The sequence below is a fragment of the Agelaius phoeniceus genome, chromosome 5, assembly GCF_051311805.1.
Source record: "Agelaius phoeniceus isolate bAgePho1 chromosome 5, bAgePho1.hap1, whole genome shotgun sequence".
NCBI classification, from domain to species: domain Eukaryota; kingdom Metazoa; phylum Chordata; class Aves; order Passeriformes; family Icteridae; genus Agelaius; species Agelaius phoeniceus.
Genome location: NC_135269.1, coordinates 15,383,806 through 15,408,005, shown reverse-complemented (window position 1 = coordinate 15,408,005; position 24,200 = coordinate 15,383,806). Strand labels below are relative to the sequence as shown.

Sequence of the window (24,200 nt, the reverse complement as noted above, 5' to 3'; positions counted from 1 at the left end):
AAGCATCTGACAAATACTGTTCTAAACCATCTTCATCCAATATCAAGAAATATTTAAAGGGCATAATAGGAGTTATTTTCCTTTTCAGACTTCCTGAGTGAAAGTGCTATTTGCTTACCTTTGATATTCTCTCCTTAAATGTTTCTCTTCCTGAGGACTAATTATGTAAAACTCCATAAAGTAATGGATTGGGAACTAGGACTACCTGGGAATGTCTGGAGAAGTTAGAAGAGACATTCTGTCTCATGAGTGGGTTGCTAGACTGACCTCCAGGAGGGAATGGCTTTTTGATCTGCTGTGTGGTGGAAAGTTGCTTTATAATCTTATGCCTCAGTTTCTCTTTTTTTTCCTGTTTATTTGAACTGTAGCATCTCTAGGGCAGGCACTGTTCCACCTCCTTACAATGTTTAGGATCATGAAGCTTGAATTTACATAGTTTTGTTACTCTGATTAAAAAAAAAAGGAAAAAAAAAACCACAGAAAAATAATGAGATGGCCTGGTTTCAATGCATCTGGAATCCTAAAAAGTAAAATAAAATAGGAAAAAAAGCTTGTTTGGGAACAAATAATACGATTTTTTAGTCTATAAATTGAGGGAAATAAATTGAAGTAATACTGATTTGGAAAAGTGGTAGCACCGTGCTCTGAGGCTCTGCAGGATGGGAAGCACTGTGTTTACTCCAAGTAGCAGGATGTGTGGGGAGTAACTGAGAAATGAAGACTGGTGCTATTAAAAGAAGGTATTGTTACTTCAGAGAAATAAATGTTTCATGAAGCCTTCTGAGAAGGCATGTTAATTATAGATTGTGACAGAAAATAATAGCAGACTTTTGTCTTATGAGCCGAAATCCTGATACATCAGGTAAAATATCCTACAATATACAGTACAATTTAATGGCACACAACACTTTGGGGTTTTTTCACCTTCTTGGTTTCCAGAATATTGTAAAAGTTACCTGGGAGTTTTGTACTCTAGGTTGTGTGATATCATTCCCATTATAAATGTTAAATGAGAGCAAACACCTTTGCAGAGTGGCTGGGTCTGCTTTGATAAGGATCTGTAGGACTTTTTCCTTGGAACAGCAACTCAGGGCTGTGGCGGGGTGGGGGTAAATCCGTGAGTACTTTGGGTCAGTGCCAAGGATGGTTCTGCCACTGGGGGCAATTTTGTATGGACAAACTTTGCTGCTTGAATAGGGGCTGGGTCAGTCCTTATCCAGTGCTTGGCCATCTGTGCCAGTGAAATATGGAGGGCTCATAGCTGGGGACAGACCTTCCTTTGACATCCACAGACTGCAGTCCATGCTGGGGAAGAATTTCACCCTACAACACCCAGTCCTGAGTGTCCTTGCTACTCCCACAGCAGAACTCTTCCCTCTTCTTTCCTGTTAATAAATGTGCGTGTGAGAGGACAATTACCAACGTTTGCTGCGTGAAATGTCTTTCAAGTCTCGCTGCTTTTAGAGCAGTTGATGATTGTGACTGTGCAAGACTGGATGTTGTTTATCATTCTAAAAGTAATTGGCTTTAGATGAATCATGAGGCTCTATTTCCAGTTTATAGGACTGCCACTGGACAAAACCCCTTGAGTCAGGGAATTTTACAAAATTCAGTTTCTTGCCAATGAACATTAACTTTCAATTACTGATTACAGTTTTGGGAAATAAAGATGAACAATTGAACAATCATTTAGTGAAGAACCCCTTGGCTTCGTTCCAGACATCTCTCCCCTTCTTTGATATGCAGCCCCCTCACTCCACATGGGGAGGTGGTGGGGATGGGATGAGGGTTGGTGTATTGATATTCTCTTTCCTTTGCTGCTCATTTCTTATTTGGCATCTCAGCATTGGCTGCATTCTCCTCCTCCTCCTCCTTCTCCTTCTCATCCTTTTCTCTCATTTACATAGCCACACTGCTCAGGTGGCTCCTCTCTCCTCACCTGCTTTTTTCCTGGTCTTTTGGACAGTGGTGATGTTCAGCTTGTGTCATTTAGATTAAAAAACCCTGACAGTAAAAACAACTCAGTGAAGGCAGAGAGACCCAAACTCTGGGTGAACCTGCTTGGTGGCTGGCTGCTGAATGCCCCAGCCACCCTTGGATTCAGCAGTGCCAGGAGGAGCTGGGCAAGCCAGGTGTGTGGCATACAGACAGCAGGACCACTCTTCCAAGGTTTCACGTGCCTTCAAACACTGCATCTGTGATGCTGGGCTGCTAATAAAGCAGCAGGCAGATATGGCAGGATCACAGCCTAGGCCTCTTACAGAGATTGCACAAAGTGGGAACATGTGAGGCCTTAAAGGCTTTTGGTTCAACTCTAATGTTGTGCCACCCTATTTCGGGTATCATTGCCACCAAGCTGACCTGGTGGCTGTGTTTAAACACTGGTATCTGGACATTTCTGGACAAAAACCCCTAACCAACACATACTTACAAATGAAGGAAATGTCTTTCAGCATGACTCAGGAGTATTTCTTTCAATCTTTCCCCAGACTGCCTTTTCAAGGTGTGTCCTATGAACAGATATTCAGCCCAGAAGCAGTACTGGAAAGCCAAGCAAGCCAAACAAGGAAACCATACTGAAGCAGCACTGCTGAAGAAACTTCAAGTAAGAGACATCTGTATTTGTAATCTTATCTCAATCTGCAGGCTGTAGAATTACAATAGCACCAGAAAGAATAATAACAAGTGCCTTGGGAACCACTGTGATTGGTATTATTATGCCACCATAGCAACTCTATATTCTCCTTAGCTCTCCTACCTCCTGACTGGCATTTATAGCCCCCGACCTGGTGTTTATCTTACTTTGGGCTGGGGGTTTTGCCTTTGCTGTAAGCAAGGTTTTTTAAAATTTTATCAAATTTTATAATGTGAAAATGGAGTTGTTAAAATCAGGATGGAGCCCTGGTTTAAGTAATACTGGAAATCCTTACCAGGAATTAGGCAAAGAGTGGACAAAGAGATGTCCTCAATGCTTTAGCCAGGGAATTCCTCAAAATTGTGTTTGTCCTTGCCTTCAGTCTAAGTGATTCTTTTGTGAACCTTTTTGCAGTCTTTATTTTGTCTCCAACACAGTGTGGATGGAACAAGTCACCTGTATCTGAAAAACAGCTGGCCTGATGTTGTAACTGAATGCATGAGACTAAGTGAAAACAAGGTCCTGTCAAACCTGGATGACAGTTTTGTGGGCAGTGGGGAAGTCACCAGTGCTTCCAGTTAAAAACAGCAAGGAAGGCATGTGGTGTGTGGCCAGAGTTACACAGCAATTAGTGCTGGGAGTGGAGAGTTTGCTCTGTGGCTGTATTTGACCCAGTCTATTGTGTTTAATTTTAATGTTGCCTATTGTAAGCTAATGTTTTTGTTTTGTTGTAAAGTCTATGTGTTTATGTACAATTAAACCCCAACAAGTAAAAGGAGTAGTGACAGGGAGAAGCTAATCATAGGCACCTTTTTATCCTCTATAGGATGAAATAAAGCCCCTGACATTACGTTTTGGGCTAGAAAAATTTTGAAATAGCATGCATCTCAGGTGTGACCAATAAATTGTGACAGAGTCCCTATTTTGGGTAATAAAAAAGTCAGAATCAGCATCAGGATTTGGGTGCTAATATTTCCAGTGCAGTAATGCTTGTAGGTTTCAGGATTTAAATACAATGCCATTTCCTTTCTGCACTGTATGTTCCAGGTACTTCTTTTGTAGAGTCTAAAGAAATGGTCATTCTCTTGCAGCATGCAGCAGAACTGGAACAAAAGCAGAATGAAAGCGAGAACAGAAAGCTGTTGGGTGAAATTGTAAAATACAGCAACGTCATCCAGGTAAACCTATTGAAATCCATCTGCCTTCTCACTGTTGGAAAGGAAACAGTTGTTTCATTTCAAGGTTACAGTGAAAATTAACTGTCTACCCATTGTAATCTGGATTGTCAAGGGTCGGGTAAACAGAACTTGGTGAAGTTTACAATATTGTGCTTTTCTGCCTGTTTCAAAGCCTACCAGAAGTGTTGCATATTCCTGTTTAAATAATTTGTCATTATAAAAATTCTATGTGTATTTCTTGGTGCTGCAGTTTAGAATCTGAACGTAAATATGTCTTTTATTTTCAAGAGTTATTTTAAAATCATGCTGTAGAGGTGCTGTGCAGCTCCTTTTAAATCATTGTAGTAATCTGTATCTCATGACATATAAATGAGACAGGAGCTAAGTTCTTAAGGGCAGTACAACTTTTCTGTAATGGATGTAATTCCTGAAGGGAGAACTGCAATGGACACTTGCCCTGCTGTAAAATTGATCCCTGACACATTTCTCACAATCCGAGATAGATCATCTGTTTTCCTAAACTGTAACATACTTTGATAACTACCTTCTAGTTAGTTATATTTTATATCTGTATTTATATTTGAAAATCTCTGCAGTGTGAAAGTTTGTGCCTCCTCTTTTGACTGGAGGGAGAAAAAGCAACTAAAAGTTGTACTTTTTTTTAAAATTTATTTTTGTTCCCAGCTACTGCACATAAAAAGCAACAAATACCTCACAGTCAACAAGAGATTGCCAGCTCTGCTAGAGAAGAATGCTATGCGGGTGTCCCTGGATGCTGCAGGGAATGAGGGCTCCTGGTTTTATATCCAGCCCTTCTGGAAACTGAGGAGTGAAGGTGACAATGTAAGTGGAAATGCTGAATGTGTTGAGAAGGGAGAAGAATTCCAGGAGGTATAACTTCTTCACTGCTGGCCTGTTTCATAATGGATTCATTCAGGAAAGAAGCAATTAGAAGAGTAATTGGGACTTTGACCTTTCATGTGTAACTGGAAAGTGTTACTTAATTATATGGTCTGAAATCTCTTGTGTTGCCACGTTCAAGCCTCTCTGTTGGGGCATCTTTGCTAAGTCTACCTGTTGAGTGCAGATTTACAAAGCTGACAAGAAATCATAGTTTATGCTAGAGTCTTATTTTTTTTTAAGAGTTTTTAAAAAATTTTTGTGGCAATATTTTTTTCAAGGGGTCAGTAGAGAATGTCTCTAGGAAATACATCAGTTTCTTTAAATCTGTATTCCCTTCTGATGTGACAATAGTATCTATGATTGGAGCTGGGTAGAATAGTCTGGAAAGCCTTTTCTGGGTAGGTTTCTGCAAGACTCAGCTGGAGTCTTGCATATTGATGAGAGGAAGAATGCACAGGAGAGCTCTTTGCTGCAGATCTGAGAACTGTGCTGTGAGATCACAACTCCCTTCTTCATTCTGTGGCTTGGTTAAGTGCCTGATGTGGAGAATTCAGATCTGCCTCTGGGAAGGCCACACGATGATGAGCTTGTGTGGTTTTTCCCAGACCTGGCTGGGAATGTTTGGCTGTTTTCCCCGTGCATAATCAGTGAAAGCCTTCTTAGGGTTGTAGAAGGGAATGGCTTTTTTTTTGTGTATTTTCTCTCCTTCATTTTGTGGTTACCCAGCCCTTGGGATGCTCTCCAGGATGATGAGTGTGGTTGCTTGCAATCCCTTTTGCAATCTGTTGTGGAGAGGAGAAGGATTGCATTCCCAGCTCCTGGCCAAATATCCCTAGAGTCAGAGTCTTTCCCTGCTTCATGTAGTGATCAAAAGGGTATTTGAAAATCCTCCTTTTTCCCAAAGCCTGTTGCAGAGAAATAGAGCAAATATATCCCTCAGGGGGGACCTCTGCATGGGTTTTCAGCTGAGGAGAACAAATGTGGCTCAAACATTAGCCTGGTATTTCTTTCCCTTCTTTGGAGAGAATAAAGGGTGACTTCTTGTTTTGGCTTAATTTCTTGCAATAACATCAGTTCAGCATCTTTTTAAACTTCTTATGCCTGTAATGAAAATAAGTATGTGTGTCATGCTCTCCAGAGGGAGGACCTGGCATTCCCACTTGTCATCTGCAATGCCACAGTGGGCCCTTACAGCTGAGAGCAGCAGAACCATCCTTGGCCTTCAAAGTCATTCCCAGTACTACAGAGGTTTTGGTTCCATTTTCCATTGTTATGCACACATGAGGCTTTGGAAGCAGACTTGCTCATCTACAAGGATTGCAGATCAGTGCAGTGATGGCAGTGCCATCCCATGCCACAAACCCCTTTCCCAGTCCATTTCTGTGGGGATTTATCTGACAGGCTCTGAGCTGTGAGGGCCATGTGGCAGACTGGTTTATTCCTAACTCAATGGACTCAGTTCCTTTGGAATGGCCTGCTGCTCATTTTCTGTTTCCAGGTTGTCTTTCAGAGCTGGCAACTTGCCATTGTAATTTACAGAGGGAATTTACAAAGGGAAGTTGTTTCTTGTTTCTACTAGGCCCAAAAGGATTTGACAATTTTCTTTGCAAATTTCCAGTGATAAACATTAGTGCTCTGGTAGCTCTCTGCTTTTGTGCATTTCTACCTCTTCAACAGCTACACAAACCAGGCAGCTGTTTCACAGAGGACAGGAGTAGCCAGTGATGGGGGAAGTCCTCATTTTTCTCTCACAGATGAAGGAGGCTTCAGCCTTGTACCCACTGCTTCCTTTTCAGTTACTCCCAGTCATGGAAACCTTTGAATTCATGGAGTTAGCTTGGTATATCAAGCCCCTACTCTGTTTAGAAACTTTGGGATTTTTAAAATTATATTCCTGTGCTATAATGAGGAAATTCCCTAGAAAGCACGTTTTAGGAAGTCTTTTATGCAAGAGAAGTGAGTATTGAATTACTGCTTGGATGGCTGCTACTGTGCCGGGTAATGCAGGCAAGGTATGCCATATGTCCTAAAAGAAAGGGAATCTGGGAATCTGATACAGAAAGTCATGTGTGTGACTCTTCTGGTAAGTGATCAGAGATTTTTAGCCTTGTGAAATATTTTAGAACTTTATTTTCTAAAAGAAGATTAGCTTAGTTTCACTAGCAACTGATTAATTTTGCAAGTCAATGAAAGTAATTAAAGAATATGATGGAAAATTTACAGTAATCAACATAACTACAGTATTTTCTGCAGGCTTTTATTAAGTCTTCATCATTTTTGAAGCTGCTCTTCAATGGAAGATAGGACTGATTAAGGCTAGAGCTGGTTCCAGATGGACTGAACAACAAAATACTCCCCGATAGCAGGATTGGTGCTGTGTGGATTAGACTGCAGTTATTTGCCATTTTAGTGTTTTTGTTTTTTTTCTTTTTAAATAAGATGCTTAATGATGTGCTGTCTTACTGATTTAGTTGTGATAGTCCTGGTGTACATGCAACAATTTTGAAGTCCTGATTCCACTTTGCAGGATGCAAACCTGGTGGTATTTTGCTTAATGAATTGTCTGGTCATAACTTCTTAAAACAGGCTGTAAGTAATGTCTGTGTGAAGCATGGCATGCAGGAGTGTATTGCATAAGGAATGTGTCTTATAGGCATCTTGTCATTATTTTGATTCTGTTAGTGAACTTGTTCCCATGCCTTGGATCAAGTAGGATTTTTCTGTGTGTGATCTGAGCATGGTGAACTGTCTTATGCTACTGTTTATTTTGGCTGTGTTGGTAAAGAACAGGCAAACCTTCCTTTTCACCTCTACAATGAGGGGGCCAAATTCGCCTGCATTGAAGTTGCACAAGGCTGAACTGGGCTCAGCTTTTTCATAGGAAATGTGCTGATCAATGCAGAAAGTGTTTTTATTTATTTGTCTTCCAAGAGAAAGCATGGCTTGTGCAGCATTTAATGTAGAAAAAATCACATGTAGCCACTTGTCTTCATGTTTGAGTGTGCTCAAAATTGCTGTGAAGAACATAAGCAAATCAGGACCCAGTGCCAACCAATCTGTGTGGATTGATATTTTTTTATTATTTATTTTTCCCCCTTCCAGGCATGAATTGAATTCTCCATATGCATGTCTCAAGCAGTTTTTATGTCAAAGAAATTTTTTTATATTGATTTGTATATTGTAAAGAATTGAAAGGGCATGGGAATTTACTTGCAGGGAGCCAGCCAGGAATTCCTCTTTAGAGAGACGGTCTCTCAGCTGTTGTACCTGCTGCCTGTGCTGAGCTCAATCATTATTTAGGGAACAACAGCAGAGGGGATGGAATGTGTTAGCCTCTTTCTGAATTTCCAGTGATTTCTGTGCCTTTCTAGGTTGCAGTCTGACTGCAGTCAAGCAGTCTGAATCAGAGAACTACTGAGCTTGTAAGGACATTTGCCAGAAGATGGTCCACAGATATGGGAGCTCATGATTTCTTTCTAAGCTTTCTCTGGGATAAAGAGAACTTAGTGTAACTTTTGGATGAACTGAGCTGCTCCTGGACTTTGTAGATTCATATCTATTTCATGGTCTGGAGTTTCTGCTGAACCAGGGGACATGCTTATTGGGAATGCAAGGGTTGATTAGTTGGAAATCTTGAACCCGGGTGATTGCAGATCGTGAGGAAACACAACTGCTGTGTGAATTGTCTGCAAATAAATTCACTGAGTGCCATTACTAGAGCATGCATTTGAGTCATTTTCTAAATATGCTACATTACTTTATTTTATTGGATAACTACTTAGGTCTAAATTGCATTTTATTTCTGACTTCCAGGTAGTGGTGGGAGATAAAGTTGTTCTCATGCCAGTCAATGCAGGACAGCCTCTGCATGCCAGCAACATTGAGCTTCTAGACAACCCTGGCTGCAAAGAGGTGAGTTCAGGAGGGCAGGAGGGGTAGCTGCTGATCTGACATGGTTATAGAAAGGCTGAGGGAATTGGGATTGGTCAGCCTGGAGGAGAGAAGGCTTTGGAATCACCTCACTGTGGCCTTGAGAGCCCACAGGAAAGATGGAGAGAGACTCTTGACAAGGGCCTGGAATGACAGGACAAGAGGGAATGGCTTCACACTGACAGAGAGAAGGTTTAGATTGGATATGAGGAATAAATTGTGCCCTCTGAAGGTGGTGAGGCCCTGACACAGTGTTGTAGGCTCACAGTTTGTGGTAATTGGGAGTGGGGCTGTGGCCAAGCCTCATCCCCAATGGCTACAGCTGTGCAGGACAGGGGTACAGTATTGAAGGTAATGAACCATGGAGTGCCCAGGTGTGCTGACAAATCACCAAAGGGAACAGAGGGCACACAGGTGCAGTGCATGTAAGGTTAAGAGTGTGAAAGGTAGAACATTAAAGGGCTGTGGACGCTTGAAGCTGCCTTTGGTGTCCCTTGTGCCTCCACCATCCTCTCGACAGCACAGGGTGCCCAGAGCAGCTGTGGCTGCCACTGGATGCCTGGCAGTGTCCAAGGCCAGGCTGGATGGGGCTCTGAGCAAGCTGGGATAGTGGAAGGTGGATGGATGGATCCCCTTGGAATGGGATGATCTTTACATCCCTTCCTACCCAGACCATTCTGTGATATGTTGTGCTTTACTGGTAACCCGAACCCACCATGAGCCCACAATGGACTCAAAGCCAGCCTTAAAGACTGGTTCCAGCTTAGCCTCAAAAACCCAAAATGAAATATTTGCTGCACTGATAACTCTATGAGGTCTGCTTGAGTATCTCACACTCTGACTGAAGTAAGAGTAAATCCTCACTCAGTATCCCTTTGGGGTGTTCTTGGTAGGCTGTCAGCAAACAGAGCAGCATTTCCCCACCCTGTCTTCTCCAACATTACAATCATTAACACTTGAGAGCTTCAGGACCAGTGTTAAGAACTCTACAGATATGCAGCTAAGCCATGTCCCCTACCATCCTAGCTGTGGTGTGGTCTTTCAGAAGAATGGAATGTCTCAAAAAAAAAAACCCTATCCCCATATACTATAATTGGATTTTTTTTTCCTCTAAAGGTAAATGCTGTCAACTGTAACACAAGCTGGAAAATAACTTTGTTCATGAAATTCAGTAGTTACCGAGATGACGTACTGAAAGGAGTAAGTATGATTTTTGAATCCAAAAAGTCTTAGTGCGTTTGACTGTAGAGAAATATTACCCAGTGAATAAAAGAGGAAATAAGGACTTTATGGAGATGTTCCAAGTAACTGTAACAATAACTGTAATAAGACAATGTAGCTTTATGTGCTGAGGTATTGCACAGTTTCATGCCTGTAGATTAATCTCTGAGATAATTTACATTTTCATTTTAGAGATAAGCTTAATTTGTCCTCACATGTACCTTAATAAATCATTATCAATGGCTATTTTTTCAATAGGTGTCAAGGTACCAGCAGTTTTTAAAGAAGAATTTGAAAGGGAAAATGGTATCTTTGTGTAGACCCATTTAAGGATAGTGTTTCAAATCTTGGGGAGAGGCAGGAGGAAACAAAAATGATTCCAGCAGAAGAAATAGAGAGGGGGCGTTGGTGTTGATTGCAGAGTAGAAGTGATAAGATAATACAATGTTAGAAAAATCTCTTCACTTCCCTTAAGTAATAAGAGAGATTAGAAACAAAAAAAAAAAAATCAACTTAGTAAAGTTAACTAGAATTAAAAATCACCTTTAGGTTAATTTTTGCCCACTGTTCATTGTGGTGCTTTCCCAAAAGGCCATGGGTCTCCTGCAGGACTGAATTATCTCATCTGATTTCCAGACTTGGTGCTAAGATTGAATACTCTTCACTTGGTACCTGCTCCAGCAATAGGAAGCTCAGAAGTATTTTCTTCCTATCAGCTCTGCTGGCATCACTGGAGCTGTTACAAATAGAAAATTACTCTGGAGGCTTTGCCTACCACTTAACAGTGCTTCTTTTCCCTATTTCTTTAGGGAGATGTTGTGAGGCTGTTTCATGCAGAGCAAGAGAAGTTTCTGACCTGTGATGAATATGAGAAGAAACAACACATTTTCCTGCGCACCACATTACGTCAGTCAGCCACATCTGCAACAAGTTCTAAAGCACTGTGGGAAATAGAGGTATTTTTTATTTCTCTTTATAAATATTTTAGGACCTGAAGGCCAGGGCTCAGTAAAAATCTTCAGCACAACATGAGTCATTCATAGGCTCCTGATATCATCACACACCTCCCTGTAACTATTATTATTTCATGAAGTGGTTTGTGTAGGATGAACCCTGACGAGCTGCTTTATTGCTCTGTGTGTCTGGAGACAGGAGGCTTTCTTACTATATTTGCCTGCACTGAAATGAGGGAGAGTCAAATTTCAAATTCAGACTTGACGTAAATGGTGTGATTTTACCAAAGCCAATCAAAGGACACTCACCTCTCCTGAGTTTTGAGTGTTTACGTTTAGCTTCATGTGCAGTATAAGAAAATGGAGATCCATGGCTGACAGGAAATCTCCCAAACATCACACAACACATCAACATTTGTTTAAAGTAAACCTGAATAAAGGTGGTGTTGTGAATGAGGGTGGTTTTGAGAAGGGAACTAGCAAACTTTTTTGTTCAACTAAGAAACATTGGAAATTGGTATGTCTCAAATCCTTGCTATTAAGATAATGCAACTCCTATATACCCAAAAGTTCTTGTGTGATGGACAAACTTTGTGTATTTAGAACAGAGTCTTCAGAAAAATGGTTGATTTTTGTCTGGTAAGGATTGTCTGGAGTAGAGTGTATTGCACCTGTACTTCTTAGAGATTCCTCTTTAAAGGAGACAGACACTGCTAGATTTGAAGAAAGCAAATGACCTACAGTTCAGTCAAGGGATAAAAGAAATAACCTGTGATATTTCAGATGATATGAGATGTCACTAAAAAGCAAAATTTGGCTCATCATGTTTGCAGGGAATAAATTAATGAAAGCGTGGAAAGTAATAGAAGGAATATTTCCTGGCACTTGGCAAGAAGTAAATGTAAGTAGTTGTTATCTATGGTGAGCTTCATGTAAGCACAGAATTCCTTTCTTTGGCAGGCTGTAATGATGTTATTTGCATATTTTTATTAGGAGTGAGCTGCAGGAAATGTCAGTGACCTGAAGTATGATCTTGAGGAGCAGGATTAAAATCTAAATTCTTCTTTTAGGTTGTCCACCATGACCCTTGCCGGGGAGGGGCAGGACAGTGGAATAGCTTGTTTAGATTCAAGCATTTGGCAACTGGAAACTACTTGGCTGCAGAGGTAAGAATGCCAGTTAAACAAGTGTTTGTGTGCTGCCTAACCAAGTCCTGCTGGCTCAGAACTGCTGTAGCAGGTGGGTCTGCAGTGTAGATCTTCACAAAGATCCCACACTGGGCCCCTGCTGGGTCATACTGTAGTGCTGCACCCAGGGGTTGCAGGGCAAACACCACTGTTAAATATCCACCATGTTTGTACTGAAAACCCTTGGGCTCATTTAACTCTCTGCTCCTGTTTGCCCTTGATTTTTGGAGTGGTGTTGTGACTGGATTGGGATCATGCAAGTTCATTGTGATTATATAGGCTGCAGGGTTCTGCTATTGCACTCTTGCCTTTTGACTAAAATTTGAATTAAAAAAGTTCTGAGGACGTCTCTGGCCTTTTTGATGGAATGGGAGGTCCCAGAGGAGAAAGAAGATCTTGCAACTTGTCTGGTTACTATCTGGTACTTTGTATTAAGGCAGAAGAGTATTATGACTCCCCAAAAGAGCAGCTTAATATATTTTAAGACTCCTTAGAAATAAAATATGGCTCTTGACAAGCTGGAATGCAGCAGATAATACCAAGTGTATGAAGTGGTACAGTCTTGGATATTTTAATAACCATTAAAATATCACAGCAAGAAGCTGTGAACTTTTTGAGTCATATCTAATCCATATTAACACAGGTTTGTGTACAAGTTTTATCAATGGAGTTAAAAGTAGGGGTTTTTTTCCACTGATTTAGTTAGGATTACTTATTTTAACTTATGCTTTGAAGTATGAATGCAGAAATTTACTGCAAGAAGAAAGTTATAAATCACTATATGTTAGGGAACCCCTGAAAAAAGTCTTGCTCTGACTGGCTTGAGTTAGATTTACAGCCGTGCAACTTCTGTATGCAGACAACTCTTTAGTATTCCCAGGGTGCTGCTTTTGTGTTCCAGCTCCTGTAACAGCCTGCACTGAATTCAGAGGAAGAACAAACAGGAGCTATCAAACTTTCATTTATTTCTAATTATGTCAAGGCCACTATCAAAACATAAACAGTGGACTGCTAATAATAGCTAATTTTCAAGAGGAACCAGTACTCCCACCTGAGAATGGGAGTATTTTCCTTTCTGTTTATAGTGAGGGATGCTCACAGTAGGAAGATTTTGCTAGCTGAGCTGATAGGGAGGCAGGAAAAGCATTGAGCATACTGATGGGCTTCCTTCTTCCACCAGGGGATCTGTCTGGAGGATTTTTAGGTAAAAAATCTTCAGGTAAAGAGATGCCATGCTGCACTGAATGTCATACCTGAGCTTAGGTCCTTTCTACCTCTGGAAAGGAAGTCCCCATCAGGCAGACTTGTAATATGGAGAATATAATTGGCAACAGTGGAGTGAGGGCTGGAAGAGCTTTTGGGTTGAACAGAGGTGATCTGCTGGGACTGGAGAGCTGCATTAGTGACTGCAGAGCTGCATTGGTGACTGTGTCTGTGAGGTGTAAAATACCTCTGGTGGAGATATTAAAGGTACTGCTGTAATAAAACCCTGTGAACTGTATTTTGCACAGTTCATATGTCAGGCACAACACACCAGCCAGCCAGTCACGTCAAAGATTTATGAACAGGCAGGCAGACACCTCGAGTGCGTGAGCTAACTTTAAATCAATTGGGTAAAGCCTACTGAGCACTTATCTGTGCTCTGGCAGCACAGGGAGATTACTCATGGTATGGATTATCAACAGCGTCACACATTGCCATGACCTGATTTTGTTTAAGCCTCCTTGATAAAGGTATCTAGAGTGGAATAAAAAGTAAAAACACAAGAAGAAAATTCACAAATCTTTTAAGCATTCTATTGTTGGCTAATGATGCAATTTCTGTCACAGTTTGAGCTGTTGTAAATCAGGATTCATCACTGTTTATAACTGTCTTTTTTCTTACTTCATCCTCCCTTAAATCAGCTTGATGTGTGCCATGGAGGCTTGTGCAGGGCAGTCTTGCATGGGTCAACTCTCAGACAAGGAGCAGAAGTGTCCTTCACCTGGGTGCCTCCCTTTTTTCCCTCATACCTTGTGTGAGCAGCCTGTGCCTTCTCTTTTCCTTGGAGTCATCCTGTGCCAGATGTAACTGGTCAGTCTAGTCTGGGATTGGTGGGTCACTACTGAGCCTCGCTGTGAAGGGGTGCCCCTGCAGCTTGTTAAGGTCAGGGGATAATCTGGGGACTAAGAAAATTGAAGATGCTTGCCTCAGAGAACTAAGGAAATTAAAGCTGATAAAGGTGTTCCAATACCACAGTAAGCAAATTAATAAAAAAAAAAAAAAGTGAGGCAGTACCATTGTTCAGTAAAAACAACATAGGTGAGTACTTGTAAATCTAATTGTTATAAACTTGAGAGAGGATGAAGTCAGGATGTGTAAATCCTAAATTCCATGTTCCTTAGAAGTACAAGAAGTCGTCCAACTTTTGTTGCCTTTCAAAGACCTCTGATATCTCTGACTTCTGACACAATCTCAAGTAGTACTATTTCCTTTAATCCTCTTTCCACTTGGCATTATTTAGCCTAATTTTAATTACTGTGCTTTGAAGTTCTTTAACACCTACTAATACCTTAAAGCAACCTAGATCCTTTTCCCAGACTTTGGGCAGAAGGTGAGCCACCCTGAAAGGCCCACTGCTGAAGGAGTCACAGTGGGAGACTCTTGGTGATTCCACACACCTGCATTGCCTTTCCTCTGCTGCTCTGCACACCCTGGGTCACTCACAGTGTCTGTGTGCTCTCACACAAGTACTTAAGACAGGAGGAATATACTGAAGAAAGGGTTTGATGTTTGGTGATAAGATTGGGGACATTGGAAATCTGGGTACTTGGTAATGATGTCTGACATTAGGAAACCTTAAGCCACAGGCTTAGACATTCCCAAAGAAGTGGAACCAAATACTCAGCTGAAAAATTGGAAAGAGAAATTGTCTTCTTTAGAGACAGCAGGAGTTCTGCTGTTAGTGTCATAAGGGCTTGTTTTCACCCAAAAGAGCTGAGCCAGATCTTCAGCAGGAGATTTAGGCACTAAGCCACCAGCTAAGATCCAGGCTGCTGAGTTTCATTCTCAGAACAGAGTTTTATTCTCATCTTCACAGAGTCAGCAGTCTTTCAGAAAAAGTTCTGCTGAAGATCCTTTTTATAGCCCTGGTTACAGGAAAATGACCCAAGTTATTTTGAAGCTTTACATTTATAAAGAGAGGCTGTAAGGTTAGGTGAAAATTGGACGTTTCAAAGTAACAAAGATTTTCCCAAAAGTCTTTTCAGTGCATGTGGCCCATGTAGAAGGCACCCAAAGCCATCTCTGTGTGTGTGGGAGTGAGCTGCAGTTTTCTTGAATAGCTTTGCAGATGCTGCAGGTTGGGACCACACAGCTGTGCCTTTCTCATGAACACACATAACCTTTTAAATATTTTAAATTGCCAAGATAAAAGTCTCTTTGAACTGAATATCAGCTTATCAATTGTGCTGAACCAAAACATGCACTTTTAATATTGTTCTCCACATTTAGAGCAGCACCGGTTCTGTGATTTCTAAACTGGGCAATTCATACTGAAACCATTAACACTTGTTTTATGAGGCTGTTAAACTGATATGTGTGCCCATACACAAGAAATGCAGGATAAGTCTGTCATTTCATACTCAACTTCTCAGGTGTGGCTAAAATAATTACAAAATATATCTGCATCTATCAGATCACGTGCTGATCTCAAATATTGCAGTAGACCATAGATAAGCCACAGTATGCTCCTTATGAAACCTTGTGAACATGTACATAATCTCTTTGAAAAATTGTTTTAGAAAAAAATCAGTGATAATTCTGTTTTACCTAGCTGAATAGATTGGTTACTAGATACCTAGGCCAAAATATGGCAGTAAATCTAGTGAGGTCTTTAACACCAAATTAGCTGAACTAAACTCAATGAATTAAGATAAGGCAGGTAAAATGGCAGCCTGAATGTTCATATTCTGTGTTTCTCCAGAACTGTGGCCATAAACAATTACTGATGTGGAAAACTTCTCTGGCTTTCTTATAGAGTTCTCCTTCCTCTCTCTGTAAGAGTGAAAGGGCAGAGTTTAAGCAGTAATCAATTACAGTAATTAAGTTGGATCAACTCTGATCAGAGTTTTGTTCTAAACTCTGTTCTTAAAATCCTGCATGAAACACCCTTCCAGCTTTAGGATTATTTTAGCACTTAATAGTCTTTTGAAGGTGGGAATGATTGAATTTAGTTGGGCTGAGCAGCACAGGGTTACACACACATGAGATGAAATGACAATTAGATGAATATTAATTAAACAGGAAGTCCAGTCCATCTTGCAAGGCGGTGGTGGTGGAGCACTGCAGTGGCAATACAGGCTTCAGAAATGTCCTTTTTCCTCAGGTATTGGATTGTGCAGACACAAGGTGCTGTCCCTGAGGTAGTGTAGGCTTGGGGAAGAGGGAATAGTCTGTGCTGGAACAGGGTCACTGAGCTAAGGCACCAGAGCATGAGTGTTTTGGGTGGGACTGCTGAAGCTTTGCAGGACTGTCAGCTGATTTTCACCACACTGTGGTGTAAACCACTTGCTGAGAACTCTTGGATCAATGGCCAGTAGAAGTTACTCATATTTCTCTTGTCTTTCTTGAATAATTTCTTTCCATATTACCTGATTCTACTTTTTGGTCAAAATTGCCCCAAGCTGCCCCTTTCTTTTCAGAGAAGCTTATGTAGATTATTCACTTTAGATTGAGAATTGATGTTAAATTTTGCTTTTACAATGGCGGGGGGTTGGCACTAGAGGATTTTTAAGGTCCCTTCCAACCCAAATGATTCTGTGATTAAAAATACTAGCCTTCCATGTTATAGATATTGTTATGGTATGCATTTATTCAGATGGACAGGGCCATGCCCTTCATAGTAAATTTAAGCCTGTTGTAATAATCACTTGATTGGGATCATGGTGGAGATAGCTGAGTATGTACTCAAGCTAATATTGAGAGAAAATAATCCTCTCCTGCCTTCTGAATAGTAAAGATTGTCACAAGAATCCCACAAGAATGGAAAACAAAGCATTTAATGATATTTAAAAAAAGGTTACATAATTGTATGGGTAATGGTATACTCAGCATTAGCTAAGAAAAAGAAATGTAAAAGGCAAATCAGTTCTTAAACTTGAGGCTATAGACCAGGATTAAACTCCTGGTGCCCTGAGAAGCTGTCTCTGTAGTTTTATGGACTTTTCTTCCACTTCCTTAAACTGCTGGAAAATGGAGTCCTACCCAGGATATTTTATTAAGGCATTTGAGATTGATTATTTGAAGTCCAAAACTTAGGCCTTTTGTTATCCACTTGTTGGAAATTGGACTACTGATAGAGATGTTTTTTATTTAGGAAGCAACAACAGAACCACAGCTTGCCAGTGTAATTTTATTTTCTTTTTTGTTTGACATGGAAACATACCTTTGCAGAAGGACCTATTCATGCCCTGGTCATGCAGAGAAGGTGAACACAGTGTTAAATGCTCTGTGGTTCCTTCTGCCTTCAGAAGAGTGAGGCAAGTAACAAATAAAATAAAATAAAAATGGCCTTGTTTAACTGAGATGTGAGCTACCTTTTGCTCAGGAACAGTTTGTAAGCCAGAGAAGATGCCAGGAGATGGCAGCATCTACCAAGGCCTTCACACATCTCACAGATTTCATTCCTTGGTACTGTGGGACCTCCTCACCTGGAGATTGCATCAAAATCTTCCTTTGGGGCTGTTTTTTTCCCAGTGTCTCTTCATTAAATTTTAGCACAGCATTCTGATTATTTTCTGTCTGTTTGGCTCTGTGATTAAAGGTTCTCATAAGAAAAAGGGTTTGTCAAGGTGACAGGGTGAACTCAACACTGGAAGCCTTATTTCAGTTTTTCTGTCTCATAGGAGTGTGGGTTTGTTTTAAAGCTCCATAAGGAGTGAAGGATAATTTACAGCTATGCATGAAGAGATGGAAGAGATCCAGAGGAGGAGGATGGATTACTGATTTACAGAGCCTGCCTGACCTGTTCTGCAGACTTGGATATGGCTTTTTAAAGTGACACATCTAGATGTCCATTTAACAAAACCCGGAACTAGATTTCTCCAAGGTTTTTAAGAATCTTGAGAATGTGGCTAAATTTCTTGACCTGACTTGTCTTGACTTTGGTGGAATCTGTCAGTGTGCAAATACCTTCATAAATCTGGATCTCAGAGGAAAGTCTTTTCCCCCAGCCAGCTCATTTGCAATTGTGATCTGTGAGTGTTCAGCTCTTTCGATCCTGCCTGAAGCTGGCTGCATTGGGATCATATTTGTACATATACAAGATTTAGGAGTGAGGAAGTACAAAGATATTAATGCAGCATTTATTGTCATTTAGTCATTACAAGGCCTAATTATGTTATTAAAAATACATCTTACATTTTCATGTCTTCCAAAACAGCAAATGTAGACATGTGGTCTGTCCTTAAGTGCATTATTTTTGTTTATTTTTTCAAGATCACTTGAGAAGCTTTTATTCAATTGTATTTATGCCTCTTTGTGATGCTTGATGGATGTTTCCAAGACTTCCCTCCTTTGTTTTTTATTGTTTTTGGAGGTTTTTTTTGTGCCTGTGGTTTTTGCTTTTGTTTTTTTTTTTAACAGTAGAAATGTCAGTCATGTCTAATTCAATCATCCCTAGTTACTCCTGTGAGGACCACTGAAAGATATAATGGGGTATTAATATTTAGAACATCAGTCTTGAAGAGATGAGGATGCTTTCTTTTATATAACACAGGTTGACACAGAGCTGCTGAAGCTCAGTCTAAGGTTATGGCCCAGCATCCAAGTTAGACTTAAGGATCTCTTAGACATTTTTCTTTCTTTTGACTTCCTCTGCAGAATGGGATATGGATGAGTGGGGCTGAGCACTGGTTTCAGGTTCTCTGCCCTTGATCCCTGTAGAAGAAATGAAATTTCTGAGTTACCATTCATAACATGGAGCTACTCCAGCTTATGCTGCTTGTGTGAGACCTTTAAATCTGCGCTGATTTAGGCATGGCAAAATGCTGGCCTGCCATTGCTTACACAGCAGCTGGAAATGCCATCAAGATGATCTTTCTTCTGGTAATGAGGGTGAAAAATCAGGACAGGAAGGTGTTGGGGCTGCTTCTCATTCCTGTTTTTGACTAGCAGGGGGGCCTGAAGCAAACAAAAAGGTTCTGCTTTCCCAGTGCTCCCTGGAAACTTGTCTGATCTGTTAAGACATGGCTCATGAGGAAAAGACAATCCTGAAAGAAAAGGCCTTTTAAGATTTTTAAACTTTCCTTGCATGATGATTATCAGGAGCTCTGTGCTGATGCTGAGGAGGGGTTGAATGGAGTTTATCGAGGTAGAGCTGTAGCCAGGCTTTGTCTGGCAACTTAATAAGATGGCAAAAGTCCTTTGAATGCCACTGAAAGTCTTTGAAATTGTGCAAAAGTCCTTTGGATTTATCGAAAGCTAATCAGTATGACATTAACAAAGAACAAAGCAAGCCTAATGAAGATGAAAGATTTGAAAAGTGGATTATTTTTCTTTTGTCCTGGCTTTTCTTCCCTGAAACACTTGCCCTTTTTGGCTGGGTAACAGGCTGTGTGTTAACAGGCTGGTTATCAAATGAAATGGGGACTGTTTGAGTGTGTTGAATTAGATCCTTTTATGCTTTGTCCGTCAGGGTTTCCTTCATAAATGCAGGTTTTAACCAAGTCATTAAAATGCTCATTTAGCTGAAATTTGGCAATCTAATTCTTCCCCTGACAAGATGCTTTAAATATCCTTTACCTAGTCAACAAAATTTGATTAAAATCAGCATGGGTGTTTCTATCCCCAAACTCCTCTCTCTCCTTCTGAATTGAGTGTCCAAAAATAACCTATTTGGATACTTTCCACGCGTTCCTCCAAAAAAACAACATTCAGTAGAAGTGTGGAGTTTCAAACTTCTTGGATTGTAAAGGATATCTAACTATGTGAAGATGCAAAAGTAAAATTAAAGCCAGGAATAACCTGTGAGATGATCTGGACAATAGTAGAACCCCAGGAAATTATGCACTGTAGACTTGTGAGGTTTGAAAACATTAAGGTACAGCTTTGAGTAGCTTTAATCAGTAGAGATGACAGAGCCTGGAACTTCTGGTGCTCAATCTAGTGGAATCCCTCTCAGCATTAGCAGGTCACTGGCATTCTCTGAGCACCAAATACCAGAAGTAGCACACAAACACACAGAGATGGAAGTTGCCTTCCTGCTATGCAGACCTTACAGATTTTGTAAAGTCACTAAGTGAAAGTTCAGGAATGAGATTTCTTGCCTGTCCACGTGGTTTTAACCAGAAATAAAGACTTTGTCTATATCTCAGTTTTCCATGTGTGAAAGCTGACTTCCATTATGAGTTTGTCATACATACGTTCTCCTGGGGGCCTTCTGCTGCTCCCACAGGGTGAGGATGCTGATATATGTATGCATTCAGGCATCTAATCTTTTCACATAGCACTGTGTACCAAGGCTGAGCCTGATATCTGTCCAAGAGACACCAATTTTTATACTCAGGAGGACCACCTGCAGCACTGCCTCCTGAGCCTGAGCACCTTCAGGCTCTCTCAGATACCCTGTGTGGATCACAATTTGGGAATTCAGCTTCTTGCACAGGGGTGAAACTAAATTCTATTTAAATGTAGATTTAAAAGAAGGTATTGCCTTCTCTGTAGTTGCAAATGTGTCTCTAAACTCCAGAATGAGAAATGTAAATGAGAAACTGTTTTTGTGGTAACTTTTTCTTTCCCATTCATGGAAGGATAAAAAATGACTGTACCTGAGTTTGTTGAAAAACAAGCAGCAGAGGATTAGGATTTCTGGATTATTCTTTACTGGAAAAGAAGCTGATGGAGATATACTCAAAAAAACCCCAAACCCAAAACAGCATATAATGAAACTATTACAATAATAATTTATACAATTACACTTGCTTAATCTCTGCAGTTTGCAATTCTTCTTGTTCTTGGTGCATATTGGCTGCATGCACCTTCCAGTGACATTTTGCAGGAATATTTACTCCTGTATTTCAGGTACAATTCAGTAAATTGAAATTTCAAGACATCCAATGACACAAAAAAGCTTGAAAAGTGTTGAGCTTTATTGAGGCCTATTTTAGCATAGCATTCTTTCTTTCTAAACACCTGCAGAAAATTTTACTTGATTTCATTAGCAGCAAGATAAAAATATTAATATTGTTCTTTTCAAGGCTTCCTTTGTTTTGGCAATTTATTGAAGAACGTGGAAGTGATCTTACATCAATCAGAAAAAGCAATAGGTTTTGGAGTGCTGAGACTGTCATTGTGTCCTTAGGTCATTCTGGGCTGGGATATTGAAAGGGACTCAGAACAGGTGTAATATGACACACAACACTAGATGATTTATGCCCCTTCTATCTGAAGAATGTAGCATGGGATAATAGCTGCTGGTCTGTTTTTTAGAAATCCTCAGCACCAACAATCTCAGTTGAAATGAAAATGAAAGTGGCAGCTGCTGACCAGAGCTGAAAATGGGGCCATGGATGTCAGCCTGAAAACTGAGTTCCATTATGTTTATGGTTTAATGTCAGCATCTCAAAACTTTCTCTAAACAAAATTTTGGTTTTATTATTTCTGTAACAGCAGGGCAAGAAAAAGCATCATCAAGGATGTACTTGATTTCTCACCTGAGCCTTCTGTCTCCATCACCCTCAGTCCACAAGTGACCTGTTTTGAAAATTTGAGGGCAGTCACTTCAGTCGTTTTCAAGAAGGCAGGAAGTGTCAAGGGAGGGAGATTCTCCTAATTTCTCCTGTTACTGTTATAAATATATATATATATATATATATATATATATATTTAATCAACATTATGTTGGAAGCAAACAGCTGAAGGATATCAGAATTCAGTTCATACTGGGTAGGCAACTCTATTCACTTGAGTCCTTCAATAAAACCTGTGGGATCAAGTCCTCAGTGCCAAGTTCTCTGTGCTGGCTCTAGTGACAAACCTGAGATGACCCAGACTTTTTCTTGCTTGCTTGCAACCAGCAATATCTGAAGGTAGCATAGAAATTCAGTCTTCCTGTACCTTCTCTGCACCTTTGCTGCAAGGCCACAGTGCATGGCTGGGACTGAGGGGCACTGCCTGCTAATTTTGTCTCTTCTTAATGGGGGACCAAGGGCAAAGAGTTCAGCTTGGCTGCTAAAACTGGGACACCAGGATTATTTTAAGGTGTCAGGTGAACAAATGTCATGCTGAAAGAAATGTGGAAACTTAAGAAGGAGCCAAAGCTTTGTGAAGATAGTTACATATGTGTATAAGTTCTAGTTTTTTGGTGTTCATCTGTCATTCCTGTTGCTGTATAGCAGTAGCAAGAGGCACTTGGAGTTGGGAGACTGTGACAATGTCAGGGAGGAGCAAAATGGACTATTTGAGACAGGTGTCAGCTCAGGGAAGAAAGCAGGGTCTCTAAATTAAGTTTGTAATGGTAACACAGTGGCTAATGCAAAAAACGAAATGGAGACAGAATAAAGCCTTGGTCATTTCTGTGTTAGCACATCAAGTTGTGACAAGTAGGGAAGGTATTTTCAGCCATTTGACAAAGATTTGAAAGTTTTCCTCCTTTCTTCAGGCTTCTGTTGTGGAGAGGAGTGGGCATTTTGAGGGGTTAAAGAGATACAAATAATTTTTTTTAATAAAAGTGTGGTCAATGTAACATAATCACTTCACAACAGTTGTCTGTGTAATGTTAGATGTATGATAATGTGATATTGAAAAGTTCCCCTGGGACTCATGCTTCATGCCCTGTGCAATTCTCTTCTGACTCTTCCACACTGGTAATGCCAAATTCAAGCCAAGAAAATGACAGTACTCATCTGTAAGATGTATACACACTGTAATTGCCTAAGAACAAAATTGTCTTTTATAATTTATATTCTTACTTCAGCATTTTCAGCATATCTTCTGTCAGGGAATATTGGTAAATATTGACACAAAATTGTTTCTTCGTGTAAATCAAATCTTGAAAGGTTTCATGTGCAGCTAGTGAGTGGGTGTGTGTGTTTTTGTTTATTTGTGAATATGTCTGCCTACATAATCCCTCATCTTATAGGCTACATATTTCTCTTGTCAAAAGTATGATTATTAACAGCTTTTAAATAGTAATACTTTAAAGTTATTATTGTATAGCATCTTTCATCCAAGCTTCTCATAGTACTAATTAATGCTTGATAATCCTGATAGACATAGAAAATATTATCCCCATTAATAATGGCTAAACAGAACTACAGTGTAATGAAATAATTTTCTCTAGTGGCATTGTCACTCCTGTTTCAAAGATGAGTTAGTTCTGAGTTCACTGTCTTCTCCTGTAAAATCTCAGTAGACATAGAGAGTGTTATTTTTTTATCTCAGTCTGTCTGCCCAAGGTCAATCCTGGAACTGATTGCGTGTGCATCTGTGTGGGTGACTGTAACTGGCTGCATTTAGAATAGTAACTGTGCTTTCTTCATCATCCTTTTTGGGTTTGGTTGTTTGAGATTCCTCTTGAGTTAACAAGCTTGATTGCAAGATGCTCTTTCTAGAGGTGAGGACATAGCCAGCTAAGTCAGCCAGAAATTGAAGCAGTAAGTCTTTTACTCTCACACTGCTTCTAAAACTCCACTCTCCTTTTGCAGGGTGGAAACATAACAGAGAACTGAACCAAACCCTCTCCCCCAGTTATGAAATGTCTGAAAGCTATCGAGATAGTATTTGACTTCTTTTCTTTTCCAGCTTAACCCACACTACCCAGAAGGTAATAATGAAGGAAAAGCTTTGGTAAGTGGAATTTATATGTTGCATATAATCTGGGGAATACTGTTTCCTTAACCCAGCACATCCTGACATATGGAAGCTCTTCATAGCTTTCCTTTTCCTTATGTGTTCCAGCTGCTGGGATTGTTTTCCATATCCTGTGTAAGGTAGGATGCATCTCAGAACTGGCAATTCAGAAAGTTTTCCCTCACTCTGAGGCAAATGATAAGAAACTTATTCAAATTCTGCATCAAAGTGGCATTAGTTGAAGCTGTTCTGCTTGTTGTCTGACTGCAGATATGAAGTGTATTGGTTCTTAGCTCAGATGTGTTATTTCCTGGCAACAGCCTTTGCCTGATACAGCTTCAACAGTATTTTAGCTAATTCTGAC

At 40.3% G+C, this 24,200-nt stretch overlaps 1 protein-coding gene across 5 annotated transcripts in view; it reads left to right on the top strand.

The window, feature by feature from the left end:
- Positions 1-24,200, top strand: part of ITPR2 (inositol 1,4,5-trisphosphate receptor type 2) — a 244,723-nt gene that overhangs the window by 33,433 nt on the left and 187,090 nt on the right. For 3 of the 5 annotated variants that reach the window (XM_054631153.2, XM_077178365.1, XM_054631152.2), the window contains exons 3-10: positions 2,490-2,605; positions 3,727-3,813; positions 4,498-4,656; positions 8,530-8,628; positions 9,763-9,846; positions 10,677-10,823; positions 11,891-11,986; positions 23,789-23,833. In XM_054631153.2, coding sequence (XP_054487128.1) covers positions 2,490-2,605; positions 3,727-3,813; positions 4,498-4,656; positions 8,530-8,628; positions 9,763-9,846; positions 10,677-10,823; positions 11,891-11,986; positions 23,789-23,833 — 833 coding nt within the window. Of the gene's footprint in view, positions 1-2,489; positions 2,606-3,726; positions 3,814-4,497; positions 4,657-7,243; positions 7,306-8,529; positions 8,629-9,762; positions 9,847-10,676; positions 10,824-11,890; positions 11,987-23,788; positions 23,834-24,200 lie in introns of those variants that run through there. The other 2 variants (XM_077178364.1, XM_077178366.1) reach the window with 2 other exon arrangements.